Here is a 19,434-nt window from a genome sequence, read left to right as displayed (position 1 = left end):
AACCTGTAATAAACCCGACATGACACCATTTGATCACGAAAGATGATCTGTTCCGAAATTGACCGCGCCGAAACCCGACCGAACTTGAAAGAAGAAATGAACCGAGACCGACCTGACCGAATTATGACTGTTCCTGACCTGTACCTGACTTGTTTGATTTAATAATATGACAAGACCTGACCAAATATGACCTGAAACCTGAGATGACACGACTTGAACCCGACTTGAGTAACTGAATTGAAAGCTCTCGAGAGCCAAGAGTTGCACTAAAACAAGTTTCTTTTCCCCCACTATTATCGTAGGCGACTCGAAACCCCTGCAAAACCGAAAACCCTGCAAAACCGCAAAACCGTAAACCCTGCAAAACCGTAAACCCCAGCTACGGTTTCAAGCTACAAGAAAAGCTTTGCTCTAATTCCTCTTCAATGGCGACGCTCACAAGCCGTCTCCGCCGCGCTCTTTCTCTCTCCTCCTTTTTACTGACCTCACACTCCTACACACTCCTCCCTTCCACCGCCGCTACTACGAATTCTCTCTCATCACTCCACACAAAACTTGTTTCTCCCCCTTCTCTTCAACTCCCTTTCTCCTATCGTTTCTTCCACTCCACCCGTCTCTCTCTTTCCGCTTCGAGGTCGTTCAACGATGTGGATAAGATTGACCCCGATACTATTCTCTTCGAGGGTTGTGATTACAAACACTGGCTTATTGTCATGGACTTTGGTAAGGATCCTCAACAACGCCCCCCTCCTGAGCAGATGGTTGATACTTATGTTAATACTTTAGCCAAAGTCGTTGGAAGGTATTTATTCTTTGCTCTCTGCTTTCTTTATTATTCAATGTGGAAATTTTCATAGTAGAGTTGGTATTGAAGGTAGTCTACTTGTATGTCAAGGGAAATAAGATTATGTATAGCAGTAGATATATATGCACGCGATGAGGGAGTAGCATTTCTATGATTTACATTCTTTTTCTTTTCAGCATTTGTACGATATACAACATTTGAATTATATATTAAACATCTGTAAATGTTCTGAACGAAAATTGTTTAGAACGTTTTGGAATTAGGCACGGCTCATGAGAATATGAGAGTAAACTTGAAAGAATTTGAAGTTGGCAAGTAAGAGGGGTGGTTCAGGTAACCATAAAATGAGGGGATAAGTCTGGTGGCATTAGTGTGGTTTTGTCGAGGTTGTGGATAGGAGTGTCGATGGTATTAGGGAGGTGCAGGAGATGGAGAGCCGGTGGAAGTAGGTATTACTTGGTTGTCATGTCTGGTGGTGGAGGCTGTTAGGGATTTTGAAAGGGGTGATGGTAAATTTGGTGGCGGCAAAGGCTCTAGAAGGGGGAGAGGAGCTATCTATACTTGAAAGAGAGAGAGGTAGTAGTGGTTGGTGTTGGGGAGTTGGATATGGGAAGATTTGATGGTGCTGATTGGTGGCTATAGTAAGGCGGTAGAAGCTTGATGGTGGTTGGAGTGTGGTGTGGCTACAGGGTGTTTGTTGTTGTGACTTGTGGATGGGTATGGTTCCTTAATAAGGGAGGGTAAGGGGAGAAGGGGGGGAGATGGTGATCACTCACAGCATAGGTTGTTAGTTAGTGACGGCTAATAGCTTGCACACGCACACACACACCCCTTGGTGGCGGCAAAGGTTCTAGAAGGGGGAGATGAGCTATCTATACTTGAAAGAGAGATAGGTAAGTAGTGGTCGGTGTTAGGGAGTTGGATATGGGAAGATCTGATGGCGCTGATTGGTGGCTATAGTAAGGCGGTAGAAGCTTGAAGGTGGTTGGAGTGTGGTGTGGCTACAGGGTATTTGTTGTTGTGACTTGCGGTTGTAGACTTGTGGATGGGTATGGTTCCTAATAAGGGAGGGTAAGGTGAGAAGAGGGGGGGGGGGGGGAGATGGTGATCGCTCACAGCATTAGGTTGTTAGTTAGTGACGGCTAATAGCTTGCACCCCCCCCCCTCGGTTTTGGTATTTAAAGCCATGTTGAGTTTATTTACTTTTGGTATATAAAGCCAAGTTAGAGTGTATTTACTGATTTCCGGGAGTCGCAAGAAAATTAAATGTAAGCTTCCCGATTCTAGTCAAGTCTCATCTTTGCTCTTAAAAGGACGATAGCTTTTGTCATTTCGAATACCAATTGAGCAAATCCCCTTTATTTTGTTTGTATGTTCCTAAGAATAAGATACACTATCTCATTCTCCTTCACTTGTACATTTGTATATTCGATTTATTAGTAAGATGAAAGAATCTTCCGTTTTTTAAAGATTGCACTACCTTGATTTTTCTTAATACTCTTTTTTTCCCGATTGCATTATATGTAATTTCATGCTTGCTGATGTACATGTATGATTTATGACCACTACTATCTCTAATTCTATATAGTAGAAAAATTTAAAAGTTGACATTGTGAAAATATACATTGTGATGAACCCAATGATGTCTTAATTAATAATTTTGTTCTTATATATTAGTCAAAAAATTCCGTCAAAGCTAGTAGATGAATAATGTAAAATTATAAATGATCAAATAGGAAAAATAGGAAAATTCTAAAATGATACATAATGCATTTCTATTCCCCCCCCCCAAATTAAGCCCCTTTCTATTTTTTATATATATAAGGGCCCATTTTTGATAATTGAACAGACCACTAATATTTAGAGACGGGAATGTTGTTAGTACTTAGTAGTAATGATATTTTGGCTATTAATATCGTAATCCTAAGAGTACCATGAGAATTTCCATTATTAGATGGTTGTTTTGGTTGATTTGCAATTTTTAGTGTTTGGAGGTTTACTTGAGGCATCAAAGAAATCTATTACATTTACCATACTATTCGTGTCAAATAATATTATTATTTTAAAAAATTAGCCTTTGATAAGGAATATGATACCACGAGAAGTATAACAGCGACAACAACGTCAAACCTTAATACCAATAATGTTCGCATCAGTTGCATGAGTGAAGACTTATTTCGTTGTTTACATAGATTCTGTACATTTCTTCTTTTGTGTGAAGGGTTATATGCTCCCATAAACCTTATTTGTAGTGCCCTCTATTGGCCTCCCTTACTTCTTGTAAATATTCCACTATCCCAACTATCTACTGATGTAACTGGTTCATCATCTAATGAGCATTTTACATGCCCAAACCACTGGCCGTTTTTCTCGTCTTATCCTAATATATGCGAATCCTTTCTTCTTCCAAATATCTTCATTTCAAATTTTATCTGTTACGGTGTGCCTACGCTTTCGCAACTTGTGCATATCTATTAACCCTATATTCCAAACACCCAACTCTGATACGCTATGCTACTTAGACACGGATTGAGTGTCTACTCGGATACGGGTGTCCAAGTGTTCGACTCGGCTATTTTGTAGAAAAAAGTCAAGTTTTTAGTTTAAAATGAAGTATCCAAGTAAAGCGTTGTGTCGGACACGACACCACGTTTTTGTGGTAAATGAAGGTGTTGGAGTAACATTGCTGATACGTATAAACGTGGGCTAACATTTGTTCAATAGAATAATCCATTTAAGCGGAGGTAGACTTATCACAAAAAATATTAGTTGCTCCTCTCATTTGAGCCACCATGATTATATTCTCTGAGTCACATCTTTCTCTAACATGTCCATTCTTTTGTAAAATCGACCAAAGGTTTATGGAACATGTAAAAGGAAAAACTCATTTCTATCCGATGTTGCTACTTTTTTGGTTGACATCCTCTCATTACTAAAATAGTACTCAATGTATTCTATTTCACTTTGACTAGGCCTAAACTCTTGATATAAAAATGTGTGCGTCCATCGCTCCACTCTAGCATTAACCCTATCTCTAATCTCGTCTTTATTCACAAACATCTTACACCACAATATCTCATCCTAATTAGCCGTATCATCTCATCTGTCATTACCATAACGAGGAAAAACCTAAATGGATTTTAATAGGAACATTCTTTGATACTCTTCCATAGATGTCAGTGTTTGCTCGATACGTGTCCTTAACGATGTCAGATATGCCCTTCTCGACATTTCCTACCAAAGCAAAAAATTAGGGACCTTATCATATGTTTTCTCTTGTTCAACAATAATCATTTGCAAGTCCTTGATCCTTTTTCCTTTTGTAATATCTGTCATCTGTCTCATAAGATGAATAACCTTTATGGTGGACTGTCTCGACATAAACCCAAATTGGTTCTCCATATGCTCGTACATTTCCTTAATCGATACTCTATTGCTCTCTCCTAAAATTTTTACATGGCATGACTCATAATTTATCCCTTGATGATGTGAGAGCATCTCCTTTGGTTTAGTAATGTGGTACCAAGGTGCTTTTCCTCCAATGTTCCGGTATTCTATTTGTCAAAATTTTATTAAAGTATGCTAACCAATCAATGGCAACATCTAGGCATTCCAGACCTCAATCGAAATATCCTCGGTATTCTATTTGTTCCAAATCTTGTTGGATAACGCCAACCAATCAATACAAACATTTACTGGGAATCTTCTAAGACTACAAATTAGGTCTGATTTCCAAATGGCTGAGGGAATGCAATCGGTTTACCACTGGCAGGTCATCTTTGCTTGTCAACTTTTTTGAAGAAAATAAGGACAAGAAGAAATGAAAAGAAACTTGAAGAAGATAACCAAAGAGCCATTATGTTTTTGTTCTTTGATTTTCTTTACAAATCAGTCCTTTTGTTTTTTGCCTCTTCCTACTGCAGTCTCACATCTTCAGATCTGCTCACCATCACTGATCATCCCCCCTCCCCCATTTTGGGAATTGGCTTTCTAGATTGATCATATTCCTTTGTTAATATTGCTTTTGGTGACAGCTCTCGAGTACTTTTGACTTTTTGACTGTTATTGACAACTTTGACATACCCTTCTTTCCAGCACATATTAGTAATTATTAGCCCTCTGGCCCTTATTTTTTTTATATCTTTGCTCTTGCAAGTGGCTGAAGAGATTGAAGTATTTTGTAGTTTGTGTACACATTTGAACACAAGCAAAAATTACCAATAAAAACAACATAATGGAAAACGCTTATTTCCCCTATTTCTAGTAGCATTTGAAAACTGTTTTAAGTTGATTTGTTTTCTTTTAAAAATATTCAGTTATCTTTTTCCTGCTCCCATATTTTTCAAGTACTTGTTTGAGTTGTTTCTAAGTACAACGTGCCTGATACACCATAGATTGCACCCTGTTTATTTGTCCCCCTACCAGTTATCAAATTGATTACCATGTGATGTTGGATAGAAGGAAAGGTAGCAGATAATTTAGTGGAAATACTATGTTGCGATAATGACAAGTGGCATGCATTAGTGCAATTGATTTTTTTGTTGCCCTTAGTGCATTGAATTTTGTTCCAATGCTATTATTAGTTTTCCAAGAGTTGGTTTTGAGGGGTAACCAAAATGAGCACGAAAAATAAGGACATGTTTGTTTCTGGAAACACATTACTTTTGGATATTCTTACAATATTTATATATCCTTTATTGTATTGCTTTTCCAGTTCATTTATGACCTTAAACCTATGTTACTCCGAACCCTGTTAGACATCGAGTGTCGCGTGTCTACTTGACACAAAGCTCGACCCGTGTTGGAATTGGTGTTGATTCGCGTATCCGCAATTCGCAAAGTGTCATCAATTAGGGTCCGAGATTCACAAAGGAGAAAAGAAAAAGAGAATAACAAGGTTCAAATTCCGGCAATCATTCAATATGAAAATTTACATCTAGGGTTCAAATGGTAAACCCTAGATCTGGAAATTGGAGGTATAATTCATTAAATCAGGAGTTCAATTGTTGGGGTTTTAATTAAGGAGGGTGAGTCGAGTCAGTTGGCGTGAGCGCTGAGAGTTGGGCTGCTGGCATTCTTCTCTGGCGAGAGCAGCAGCATCGCTGGTCCTCCGTCTTTTCTACTCCGAAATTTCTGTTTCTCACGTGAGCGCGTGGGTGAACTTGTTTTATGTTTTGAAGAGTTAGTGGATGAAATTTTAATCAAATAAAATTCCTTTTTTCAACTTTCTCTTTCTGGCTTTTTTTTGACTTCTGGTCCTTAACTTTTTGCCAATAAGTTGTTTGCTGATTTCCAAGAAAGTGAATGTTTACAGTGTTGGTCAAGACATTCTCTTGACTGTGTCGGAGTATCGGTCAAGTTTTTGGAGTGTCAGATCCTCTTATCCCTACTTGGATACGACCCTCATATCCGAGTCGGAGTAACATAGCCTTTAACTCAGTTGTTAAAAAGTTGCTTCTTTGTTATAGCATACTGATTTATTAGTGTAAGGCGAAGGAAGTGTTGGAAAGTTCACTTCTACTTTTCTTGCTTTGCTTGTGAATCTTTCATTCTTTTTATTGTGGGACATTTATGATGAGGATGCCATTACTTTCTGAATTTGCATTGCCTAGTGAGAGATCGAATTCACTTCCATAGTGTATATCTAATGTCCTAGTGAATCTATTTATCATTTATTATTAGGTCTAGAAGCTACTCCCTCCGTCTCTTGTTAGTTTACCCATTTTCCTTTTTGGGGGTCTCTTATTAGTTTACCCACTGGTTTTATATTGTTATAATGTTATCTTTTACATAAAACATCATTCTTTTATTTGTTGCTATCCTTCTCTCTCTTGGCCCACAATACATTAATACTTTCTCTTTCTCTTTAGGATCCACATACTATTTCTCCTAAAACTCTGTGATTAAAGAAGTGGGTAAACTAATAAGAGAGGGAGGGAGTATATGCTTTGAGTTAGCTGCTTGCTCTCTTGGGACGGCCTATCTGCATTGAGGAGATTTCTGATTGGTTTTGTTTGTTAATAATATACACAGTATTAGAGCCTTTTATCTGAATTTGCTTTCAATGGACATCTTAGCTTGCACATTCTCAATCTTGCCTGTTTTACCAAGGCTCTAGAGTGTTATGTTTCAAACTCTCAACTCTTGCCTTAATATAGTTGTTTTTCTGATGATATCAGTGTTGAAGAGGCAAAGAAGAAAATGTATGCATGTAGCACCACCACTTACACTGGTTTTCAAGCTGAGGTTGACGAAGACACAGCACAAAAGTTTGAGGGTAATTTTGTGCCAAAATAAATGATAAAATTACAATTACTGAAATAAAAATTGTTTTTATGATTGATATACTTTTATGCAGGCATGCCTGGAGTTATATTTGTATTGCCAGATTCGTACATAGACCCAGTGAATAAGGAATATGGAGGTAAGAGCATTTTTGAATTGTTTACGTGGTCGCTTCCTTGCAAGTTAAAGCTAGTGATAATTTTTGTTCATCTAGTCACTTAAATTAATTGTGTTCTTCCTGGCTGTTGTTTCTATTTTTTGATTTTCATATCACTAAAATGAATTGCAACTGTCTTTGAAGCTAGTGGTTTGCTATTATTTATTCTGATTGATGCTTTCTTTTGACTCTGCGTGCACAACGGACAGGAGATAAGTATATCAATGGAACTATCATACCAAGACCGCCTCCAGTTCAGTATGGCAGAGTAAAGAGAGGTAGACAGAATGATCAAAGGCCAATGCCTAATCAACAAGGAAATCGTCCCTATAATCAGCATGGATCAATATCAGGAGAAGGAAGAAGCCATATGCCACAGAGTGGTTTTCCAGAGTCTAATAATTTTGCACCTAATAGTAATTATGGTCCACCTGGTATGCCTAATAGGACAAATTATTCTGGGGAAGTAAGGCAAGGTTATCAGGGTGGTAATTCTGTGCCTTCTCATCAGGGGAACTACAACCATGGCTATACCCATCAACACCAGATGCAAAATCTCCCTGGTGACCGTGGTAGTTATGCCCCCCAGGGACAGATCAATAATGGGCCTGGAGAACATGGCTATAATCATCCCCAAGAACAAATGAGGAATTTCCCTGGAAACCATGGTGGGTACACACCCCAAGGACAGATGCAATATCCTAATAATAGTAGGAACTATGGTCCTCCACCTCCAGCAAGAGGATCTGATGGGCAAACTCGGGTTGGATCTTTTGAACAAAGTCCTGGACAATATGGTCAGGGACCCAGTGAGTCTTATGGCCATGGAGCAAATACAGGCTATGGTTCTGGACAATATGGCCAGGGACCCAACAAGCCTTATGGCCATGGAGCAAATACAGGCTATGGTCCTGGACAATATGGTCAGGGACCCAGCGAGCCTTATGGCCATGGAGCAAGTGCATCTCAAATGGATAAAAGGTTTTCACAGGTGCCAGATGAACAGAACTCTATGTCAACAGAACATAGCAGCTATTCACCTGCAGCACAAACTGCAATGAATCAAGTAAGTCATGTTTTCTTCTAGTATCTGAGACTTTTGCCAACTTAGGGGAGACATAAATTGGGATAAGGATAGCTTTTTAATCTGGAGACCTTATCTGCCATGTCTCATTGCTTCTGTTACCTTTTGTGATTCTTTTTGCGTTCTGCTTTTGGTCCCATTTCTCCTGAAATTTACACTCCCCATTGAGTATGATTGGTTAGAGAATCTGTTGTGAAGATAGTCCTCTTCACACCAACCCTGCAAAAAGAATATTAAAAAAGGAAGAAATCCAAAACTACTCTAAAACTTCAGTTGGAAAAAGGATGAAATTGACTGTATCTTGATCTATCAAGTTAGTCAGTTGAAGTGGGGGTTGGGTCACCTTCAAGTTTGAATTATTACTAGACTTGTGATCCGTATCATACATAGGTTGTATATATTTATTTTAAGGGAAAAGCTATATGCAGCCCTAAGGGCTGTATATAAGAAGCTAAAAATGGAAATAAGTTGCATTAATTGATCATTTATTACATCGGTTGATGAAAAAAAAAATTCACAACTTATTTCCATTTTAAGTAGTGTATTTATGTCTTATATGCAACCTTAAGGGCTGCATATAGCATAACCCTTATTTTAAAAATACATTCTCTTTGTGAATGATACTATATTTAAAAAAAATTGTAAAAAGTAATTATATGATACAATACTTGATGGAAATTATAATTTAAGGAAATACTTTCCGTGTTATTTGAACATTCCTATTGAGTATGCTATTATGGAAGATTATATATGGTCATCAAATATTCTGCATATATGCACTACCTATAGTTTGTTCTGTTAAAAATTTAGAGGCACTTGGCATGAAAAATAAGAGCCCACTATCGATTTCTCAGTAAATGTATTCGACTATATATATATATAGTTATAGTTAAAAAATGTATGGTGAGTTTTGGACTCGGAGTGAGAAGTCCTCAACCTGACCCTAAACTCTGGGTCTAGGTAACCCAATAAGTGAGAAGTTTTTTTTTTTTTTTTTTTTTTTTTGTGTTCTTCTACTCTTACATCTTAATGCTTATAATGAGTTGAGATTTATTGCTTCTTTTTGCATGTTACTTGTATTGATTAATAACCGTACCCGTGCAAAGCTAATAGACCATTGAAATGAACCAAACATATCAAAATTGACCATTGTAAGACTAATTAGACTCTACACATTATAGGTTCTGTGTATGCTAAAATATAGCTAGTGAAAGAGCCTTTTAGGCCGGATTCATGGGTGAGTAAACAAGCAACAAAAAAAATCTCTCTTTGCAGTTGGGGTTATGGTAGACAAAGATGTTAATTGGAAAGACTAAGGGTCATATGATTGAAGATATGAAATGGGAGGGGAATGGACACAGATAAAGGAGGGTAATGGTAATAAAGATGGTTGTCTTCATTGAGAGTTTGGTTCAAGATAAGGAATACAAATAAATGGTAATTATTGCCACCATGTAATGGATTTTGTTACTTGAGGGAGAGGAGAAGATAACAAATTAGGGGAGTCCATTACCATCAAGTAATGAGGGGTTGAACCTAACGAGAAGAAAGAGAACTGATAATTGATTATGTTTCTTGGACCAAAAATAGTGAACCAAACTACTCCTAAGAGGGAAAGAGTTCATCCCTCTCTGTCTACTTTATCTCTCCTCTATCCTAGGCTACTTGATACATAAAAATTGGAAGATATTAAATGTAACCCTTAGGACTATGTTTAAGCCTTTGAATATATTTTCCTAAGTAAAAAGACTACATTTCATAATACTGAATGACGCTTGACTTTGTCATGAGTTGAAGAGCTATGTTTAACAAACTCATATAATATTGTAAGTTTTTTAATAGCTGAATCAATACTTATCTTCAGAAAAATGAAACTGCAAAGCTTTTACTGTCGAAAAATGGTGGCTATTTTTTTTTTTTTTTTTGTGATAAGAAGAATGGTGGCTAAATATATAAAAACAAGAGGAGAATGGTGACAGACTGCAAGTCTTTAATGTTATATGTTATCATGGGGTTAGAAAAAGTAGTAGTTGGTCTTGGAATTTTTTTGTTTGCATAATGCAAGTATTCTTTTATTCTATGTGGATTTTATGTCAAATGAATCCAAACCCTCATAGTATAAGTGAAGGGGTTGTTTAGTTCAAGATGTGATATGGAAAGGGAATGGATACAAATAGAAGAGGGATATAGAAAAAATTGAGAGTTTGATTCAAGCCAAGTAATGAAAATGAATGGTAATCAATACCACCAAGTAATAGATTTTGTTATTGTAAGGGAGGAGAAGGTAACAAATTGGAGGAATTCATTACCATCAAGTAATGGTATTTGACTGATGAGGGATATAAAAACAATTGAGAGTTTGGTTCAAGCCAAGTAATGAAAATGAAAATGAATAGTAACTAATACCACCAAGTAATGGATTTTGTTATTGTAAGGGAGGGGAGCGTAACAAAATGAAGTAATGGTGTTGGTTTGTTGGACTGATGAGAGGCAAATAAGAAGAAAGTAAATTACTAATTGATTCCGTTTCTTGGTGTCTAAAAATACTGGACCAAACCACCCATAAGAATATATTGTATTTGTAATAGAATCTCTAGCCTCTGTTTATGACTCATTTTGAGTGGTACAACTAATTTTTAGGCCCAGGCGACGCCTTAGGTAATCATATTTTTCATTTATTAATATTTTACTTTAAAATTTATAACACCAAATATAACTTGGTTTAGTGGTTATGATTTTAGTATATATGTTTGAGGTCATGGGATCAAATCTTATAACATGCACTTTTCAATTTTTTATTGTATGTGTATTTACATGAAGTAAACACTCTAAGAGATAGCACATATGACACAGTTTCTTGTATAGGAAAGCTTTTTACTATATTAGTATAGATTTTAATATCGTTCTCTTTTTTAAAATCCTTTTTTGAAGTATTTTTCTTTTATATTATGTGCCCATGAATAGAGTGTTGATTTTCTCCCTTCTTTTGCAGAGAAGATATTGACTGGATATTCCGCAGTTTAAGAAGGGATGAGGCAGTAGGTAATGTGTGGATTGTGATATGGTGAATAGGTTTTTAATTAGTTGAATATAATGAGTAAACATCAAACTGAGTTTTTGGAGTATTTCATAGGAGTACAATCGAAGGTAGTGCGACTTGTAACTATGATAATCTTGTGCGTCAAGTACATTGCCAACAGATATTGTTTTCGTTTCTCGCATCTCTATCCAGAGGCTATAATAACTTCCATGTGGAGATGACTTCTTGATGCATATTTGTAGGCTTCTTTGTTGAATTACGTGGATGGGTTGATTCATATGTTTAACGAACGCCTCTTATTCTTAGAGGCAAGCAACAACCATGGGCTAAGGCGGATACAAAGACCTAGCAACTACGAGTTGAACCTAATTGGAAGAGGTGATTCCAACAACGATTTTATGATTGGATTGAATTACAAATGGGAAGGATATTAAAGAATTGATTGTTAACCATTTTATTAATTTCTTCTCTACAAATCATTCCTTTTCTAATAATAGAGAGAGGTTATGCAATCAAATAGGACTAAATAGGCTAGTTGTTAACCTAATAAATGAGTGTTGTTCTAAGGAGGAAATCTGGGCTGCAGCTAATGTGATGCATCCTATCAAATGTCCAGCACCTGATGGAATTCAACCAATTTCTTTTCAAAAGTTTTGGACAACGGTTGGTTCTTCCATTACTGAGCTCATTGGGAAGTGTTATGATACAACTGTTTAACCTGATGTTATTAACGAGTCCTATATCTCTTTAATTCCTAAGGTTGGTTGATAATCCCTCTACCATTAAAGATTTTAGACCAATTGGACTTTGCAACACAATTTATAAAATCTTAACAAAAACCATGCCAACAAGATATAGCCTTTTCTTAATGATATTATAAATCATGTGCAATCTAGTTTCGTTACTGGACGTAATATTTTAGATAATGTGCTTGTTATCAAAGAAGTTGCCAACGTTTTTAAAAAAAGCAAAGACAAAAAACTCACATCCTAAAGCGTGAAGCCTTTGGAATAAAGAAAATTCAGGTGGAAATGGATGCTTCGTTAATTCATAAGATCTTAAAGGAGGTAGAGGACTATGGTCTGCATCAATTGGGTTTGATTGTTCAGGAGTTTGTTGAGTATGTGAGAAATAACCTTGAAGCACAATTCCTTCATGTCAAGCGTGAAGCCAACATGGTTGCACACAAGATGGCTAAATTTGGTATGGAGATGCAAGAGGAAACCAAGACTCACATCCTAGTCCCGGGCTAGGTGAAGGAGGATATGAAGAGAGATATGTTGGGTGTTACGATTCTTGAAAATTAATCTATGACGATGTTGTTTACTTCTTTGATGTAGTTTGGTGTTTAAAAACAATTAGTTTTTGTGGTTTAGCAGGAAGCTAAATCAGTGTTGTAAGGATGTTTAAGTTTTAATATATTTCCTATTTTGCTAAAAAAAATATTCCAACAACGATTTTACTTTGAGCTATTTAAGAATTGAAAATGTCTTGACATGACCCAAATAAAGAAAATGCAACTTTTATTTTCATGAGTTAGGATGCGTTCTTTTCACCTTAAAAAATTAAGTTTCAGGTCCAATTAGTTCTGTTCGGATAAGTTTCATTTAGGTTCAATCATGGCCAAATAAGTATTAATCAAGTCTAATAAGTTCCAATCATGTCCAATAAGTCCCAATCAAGTCCAAATAGTCAATGATCAATAAATTTAATTTTAATTTTAATTAAATTACCACTATGATTATTATATTATACTATTTTCTAATCTTTATTATTCATATTACTATTAACTAATTATGTTATTATTAAAAAATTCAATTAACGTACTACTATGATGATATAGTATTAAATTTGCATTATTATCTATTATTTTATTATTCATATTACTATTAGCTGGTTGTCTTATTATTAAAAAATATTATAAACATGGTCAAATAAAGTTAATGATAATTATCATCATAATTATGATATTTTGTGATTCGTCTTTAAATAACTAGAGATAACATGTTTTCGTTACTAATAACAATGAAATCAAAGCATGACTTTTTGATAAATTAATTGATTTCCTATTAGTGCCTTATGAAATCAGAGCATGACTTTTAGATAAATTAGTGGAGAAAGCTCTGTATAAGCAAGCATATAAATTTTTTTTTGTTTGTTAAAGTGTTAATCATAAGTGATAATTAATAATTACTATTTTATCGAAGGAATTTTTTTGATAATTATTATGTCATAACAAATTTTTAGGGATAATATTTATGTCAGAGGTAATATTTATGTTATTACTCATCATATTTTTGTCAAATAACATCAAATAAGTTCCAACCAGGTCCAATAAGGTCTAGTAAGTTAGTTTTAATCGGGTCTAATAAGTTTCAATCAGGTCTGATAAGTTCCAATCAGGTTCAATTAGGTCCAATACTAAGTTGAATCAGGTCCAAGAAGTTCAGTTTAGATAAGTTTCGTTCAGTTCAGGGCTTTTCAGGTGAAGAGAACACATCCTTAGTTGACTACATACACAGATATGCTTCGGCTACAGTAGATCCAAAATAATCCTTTGAAACCGGATGGACCTAGCGTCAGGAATCAATTTGAATATAGTTAGGATTTTAAGCGAGTAACAAGGAAAGAATATAAAGGCCCAAAGTTTTTACCAACAACTCATTTTTGAAGAGATTGTTTGGGTAGACAAATCGTATCTTTCCATATTAACACCCAATGAGACATATTGTCGTCCTACTTGGTCCAGATTGAACAAAAGCAATTAAAAAGCCTTTTTAAAACCCTTTTGAGCCAAAAATATGTTTGAACGCTCATTTAATAGAAAACCCAATTACAACCCAACTAATTATTTATAATAATTAATTAATTTTTTAAAAATATATCTTTTATTAAATTATCTTCATAAAATAGGATTTTATGATTTGAATCTGTTTCGTAGTGCTTGAATAATAAATATACTATTATTCCTCAACATGTTCTTGAATGGAGACTTGTGTAAGGATGTCCTGGTCAAATAATCACGAACCTGCAAAAAAGAGGACCACCCTAGGGGTTGGGTAGTGGCTCTCCCTCCAAAGCTTAAGTCAGGTATCAAGTTTATTAAGGGAAAGTAAAGTTTTAGAGAGAGAAAGTAGAGAGAGAGTTTTCACAGAGTAATAGTACACACTGCTCAGGAAAAAGGTACATTTCTCCTGATTTCAAGGACTATTTATAGTATTTGCGGTTTGATTGTTATACCTTGAGGTCACCCTAATTTAAGGGATTGGCTAAGCAATTGGAGTATGACACGTGGCAGGTAATGATTGGGAAGTACACATCATCCAATCATATGCAGACATTTTTTTAGGATTGGGGCCTGAATGCATGCCAAGCCTAAAGTTGGGGGCTGGTATTTTTCCTGAATGGGAATTTGTACTTCAACCATTTCCCTTTTTGCCTCGTACTTCTATTTGCAGATAGGAGACACGTGGATGCTCCAGATGGTTCCACGTGTTCCTTGGGGAGCCGTTTATTTCCATGTTACAACATTCACCCCTAAAAGGGGTTTTTACTGTTTGGCGCCAAGAAGGTTAAACCCCCTTTTACTTCAAGAAAACTACCTTGCTTTTCATAAATTGGTAAAGGGCGCCACTTTGCCAGTTTAACCATTCACTTATTAATAACCTTTTGATTCCAACGGTTATTTCTACAGGAGTGGCAGGTTTTTCACCTCTTTATAAATATGAACTTTTGTACTTTCTTAGACCATTTCACACCTTGAAAGAATTTTCTTAGAGAGAGAGAGACTCTACCTTTTTTTCGAATTTCTAGAGAAAGAGTGTGCTCATCCAGCTTTCGTTAACTTCACCGATCATCCGAGTAGCTTGTCAGGTATCCCCCTTCTTCTTGTTTGTTCTCAATTCTTTATTTTTTCTTTTAGAAAATCAATAAAAAGGAATTCCTCTTCTTCGTCGAATAATCCCGGCCATCTAAGAATTGGTCGTGACACTAGAACTGATAGCCTTTCTTCTTTGGCACATTATAGAGTTAGGCATTTTCTGGCCAGTAATGCATTTTATATTTATGGATATGGACGACAAAATCAGACGACCCAGTCTTTTCCTAGGCAGGCTAATCTGGCGCGTGTCAAGCAAACTGCCCGTCTTAGACGCGAAATAACTCTCCCGGCCTCCAGCTTTGAGATGGAGGCATCAACCGGACGAATCCCCGATGATGGGGAACATGAGATTCAAAGTGCCCGACCGGCACTCGAGCATTCTTCCCTTGGAAGCGTCCAGGAAGATGGGCCCGTCCAAATAACTTTAGAGGTCAGCCCGTCTGGAAAAGACATTGAAATGGAAGAGGGCAATGAAAGAGAAAATGAATCTTGTCCTTCCAATGATTTGGACGACCCCTCCACAACCTCGTCTGAAATTAGAAGACGCTTAGGTCCCCTTTCTAATCCACGATTTATTCTGGCCAATAATGGTTGGCTAGGAAAAGTACGCACTAACTTTAGGCACCTTTTTTCGGCCAAACCTATGCCAGGTTACACCTTCTTCCTGCCAGGTAAGGATGATACGATTCTTAATGCTCCCACCGACCACTTCGTCGTTTATCGGCCTGCCTTAGACGTGGGGTTAAGATTCCTCCTTCATACTTTTATTGGCCGACTACTCCATAATTACTGCATCCGCCACAACCAATTGGCCCCCAACTCTTGGGAAAACATTTTAACATATCTGGCCGTCTATGAGTTGAAAGGCGTTCCTCCTTCCTTGCCGGCCTTTACCCAGATACATTACGTATCTAAGGTCCCTAAAACTGTAGAGAGGGCCTGGTTCAACTTCTGTAACCCTCATGGCTTCCTCATTTCTTGGGATAAAACGTCCAAGATGCATGCATGGAAGGCCGAATTTCTGTTCGTCTGGGTGCCTAACGAGGGTGTGGTAAGGAGATACCGTTATTTTAGTCGATCGCCCACACTGGAAGAATAACATCCTTCTTGGAGCTGGAAAGCAGTTCCGAAGAACATTTGGTAGAATACTAGCTTCAGAATAGCGGAGTATTCTACCCCAAATAATTCCTCTTTCAAGGGATCGTCCAATTGTATACCCTTCAAAGAGATGTTTTACAATGATAACTTCCTGGTTGCTGTTGGCTTACGGTCGGCCGAATATAGAGGTATAACTCAAATTCTCTTAAATGAAACTTCTGGTCTGAGGTCTTAGTCCTACTAACAATTTATTTACATTTTTCCTTACAGACTCTGCCAAAGCTGTTCTGAAGAAATCTTCGACGGGAGACATAAGTATGTCGAAGTTCACCAACTCACTTTTGCTGAGTCACTTTATTGAACGGAGGCCTTGGCGTTATGAGAATGGCCTAAGTGAGACGATTTCTCTCGGCCCGAGGCCTTCGTCCAAAATTTAGGTTCTCTTTTTAGGACGAAGTGCCTTCAAAAGAGGAAGACGACCAATCAGGCCGTCCTCCCTTAAGGAGAGGCCTTTGTCTATCAATTTGACAACGTTTCTGGATAAGGCCCTTTCCCAGAAGAAAGGCGGCCAATGGCTTTTCTGCCAGATTCCTTCTTCGGGTGGCCTTCGTTTGAATAATAAGTTCTGGATGGACAAAGTAAGGCGACCAACTAGGTCGTCTTATCTTTATGAGGATCCTTCATCCAAGGACTAGATTATCCTATTGGACGTGGGTCTGCTCTTTAAGGAAGGCGACCAACTCTTTAGGCCCTCCTTGCCAGTTTTAGCTCTTTAGGTATGAGCCATAAAACCCCTATCAGGCGGGATTTTTCCAGGTCGGCTTCCTTCTCCTGGTTGCCTTCGTCTGGAGAGCAAGATAGGGATGTATGAATCCTTAAAACTACTTTTGTTCTGGCCGACCTCTTTTGGATTTAAGTACCGCTGTCTCTCTGGCCGGCTTGCTTATTCAACCAGGGAACGTCTAAGATTATCATCAGCTAAGTTTTGTTTTCCACATTTTTCTCTAGACGGTTGATTTTCTGACTTGTTGTTTCTATTTTAAGAAAATTGCCCCAACGTCCAAGGCATTGGCGGAGAAGGTGACTACTAAGAAGAGGTCGCCACAACTGGGGATCATCCTCCTCCCAAAAAATCCAAGGGCTTTACGGCCAAGAAGAAGGTCGATCGCCCGTTCGCCCCAAAGGTTGAGAAGCCTTCCAAGACGGACGACGCTACAGCCATCGTCCCCTTTGTCGGGGATGAGGCCTAGTTTCCCTGCACCGCCATAGTAGTCAAGCAGCCGGACGCAGTTTAGCTCATGGAGAGTCCTATATTGGTCGAGGAACTAAAAGAACTGCCGGACGCGACTAATAAGGAGGGCTCGGCCTTCAGTGGCCATGTTGCCAGGGTGGTATCTTAGATGCCCCTAGCTTATAAATCTGCCTCCTTGTCTTCTGGTGAGTTTTACTACTCCAACGTGGTTAGGACACTGTGTGTTGGCGGATGTCCAATGAGTCTGTCCAACATACTAGCAGTAGTCATTCCCGTCAGAGACACTGACTCGTCTCCTCTTTCAGATAAGGGCAAGGATCCTGCTGAAGCTGCTCCTGAAGCTTCTCAAGCATTGTCGAACGACGAGTCCTCGGCTGCTTTTGCCAGGATGACTTCGGCCAACCGCGAGAAGCTCAAACAGGAGCTCTTCAAGTGCTTTGCTGAGCCCTACATCAAAGGCTTGAGTGTTGCTTCTTATGGGCACGTAAGTTACATGTCTCAGCTTGTTGCTGAGGTATATTTCTCCTTGCCGCTTTACTAATTATACTTGTAATATTTCTTCTTTCTCTATTGAATCGTCTTGCTAACTCACTTTATCTTCGTCTTTTCAGCTCTTCGCTTCTAGCATCATAATTGAGGACTGAGCTAAAATGCTCATAAAGGAAAATAAGAAGCTTGTCCACCATGCTACAATGGCCGGAGATAAGGCTATGCACGATATTCAGATGGCGAAAACTTTCCACCGCCAATCTAGGGAGGCATGGGAAAAACGCTCAGCCGAGCTAGAGTTTAGAACAAAAACTATCTCCTTCACATCAACACCCTTTATGAGGAGAAGGATGAGTTGGAGCTCGCCCAGAGACCAGTCTCGGCTGATCTAACAGCCAAGAGAAATACCGCCGTGTTGGTTGTTGTCCAACTGGAAGGGAGAATATTCTCCTAAGGGCCAAAAACCTTCGGCTGAAGGAGGATGCGGCCCAGGCCTTCAATGATGTCAAGGAGGCTCTGAGTGAGGTGATTGATACCTCCAAGTTCTGGGTTGTGAAAGCCTTTGAGATGCTGGTCGAGTCAAACGACGTTCCTCGTTATGAGCGTCATCAGGACTTCTAGGAGTCGTCAGATGATGAGGGGGAGGAAGAGGCAGCAGATGAGGACTCTCCAGTGGACGATGCATCCATCCCCCAACTAAATAGAGTACGTAGGCTTAGGGGTTGTTGTAACTGGGCCGGAGGCCATTTTGTAACTTAGTTTTTTTTTTAATCTAGTTTAGGTTGTAACTTTTGAAGAAATCAATATCTATGCCTGATTTTTCGTCCAATTTTGCCTTTATTGCCATGTACCAAAGCAACGCGTCCCATTATATGTTTATTTCAATATATATGCCTGAAAAAATCAATTTCGTCTGTAATTATGAATTTTATAAATATATTTAAACATAATTTAGTTTGAAATGAGTTATTTATTTAAAGAAGGTTTACCATTTTGAAATTCAAAGAAATTATTTTAAGGATTTAAGGAAGTTAAAATATTTTTTTTAGACATGCTTTGAAAAATGTTTGAAATACTAATTGGATTTGGAAAATAAGTTTAAATGGGCTAGAGAACCCAAATACTAAGTGGATTAGGAAAATGATTTCTATTGATGTTAGGAGTTCTAATTCATCAATCCTATTCATCATTAAACTTTATTTAAACCTAATCTCCTTTTCCTAAGCCCAAAAGGAAAAACCTCTTTATAAATACCTTAATACCCAATTACTTTTACCATACAAAAAAATTATTCTCTCTTTTCACAAGCCCAAAGTTGCCGCCTATTCTCTCTCTATTTCCCTT

General features: G+C 37.6%; 1 protein-coding gene across 1 annotated transcript; it reads left to right on the top strand.

Moving 5' to 3' along the window:
* Positions 1-307: 307 nt before the first annotated feature.
* On the top strand, positions 308-11,604 carry LOC104896711 (hypothetical protein). The gene is made up of 5 exons (XM_010683479.4): positions 308-802; positions 6,985-7,082; positions 7,164-7,229; positions 7,457-8,313; positions 11,324-11,604. Exons 1-5 carry the CDS (start codon positions 426-428, stop codon positions 11,333-11,335), a joined length of 1,410 nt encoding a protein of 469 aa, XP_010681781.2. The 5' UTR covers positions 308-425; the 3' UTR covers positions 11,336-11,604.
* Positions 11,605-19,434: the final 7,830 nt, after the last annotated feature.

This window comes from Beta vulgaris, chromosome 6, assembly GCF_026745355.1.
Source record: "Beta vulgaris subsp. vulgaris cultivar EL10 chromosome 6, EL10.2, whole genome shotgun sequence".
NCBI classification, from domain to species: domain Eukaryota; kingdom Viridiplantae; phylum Streptophyta; class Magnoliopsida; order Caryophyllales; family Amaranthaceae; genus Beta; species Beta vulgaris.
Note: the sequence above shows the minus strand (reverse complement) of the source record. Positions and strands in the feature narration are given on the sequence as shown.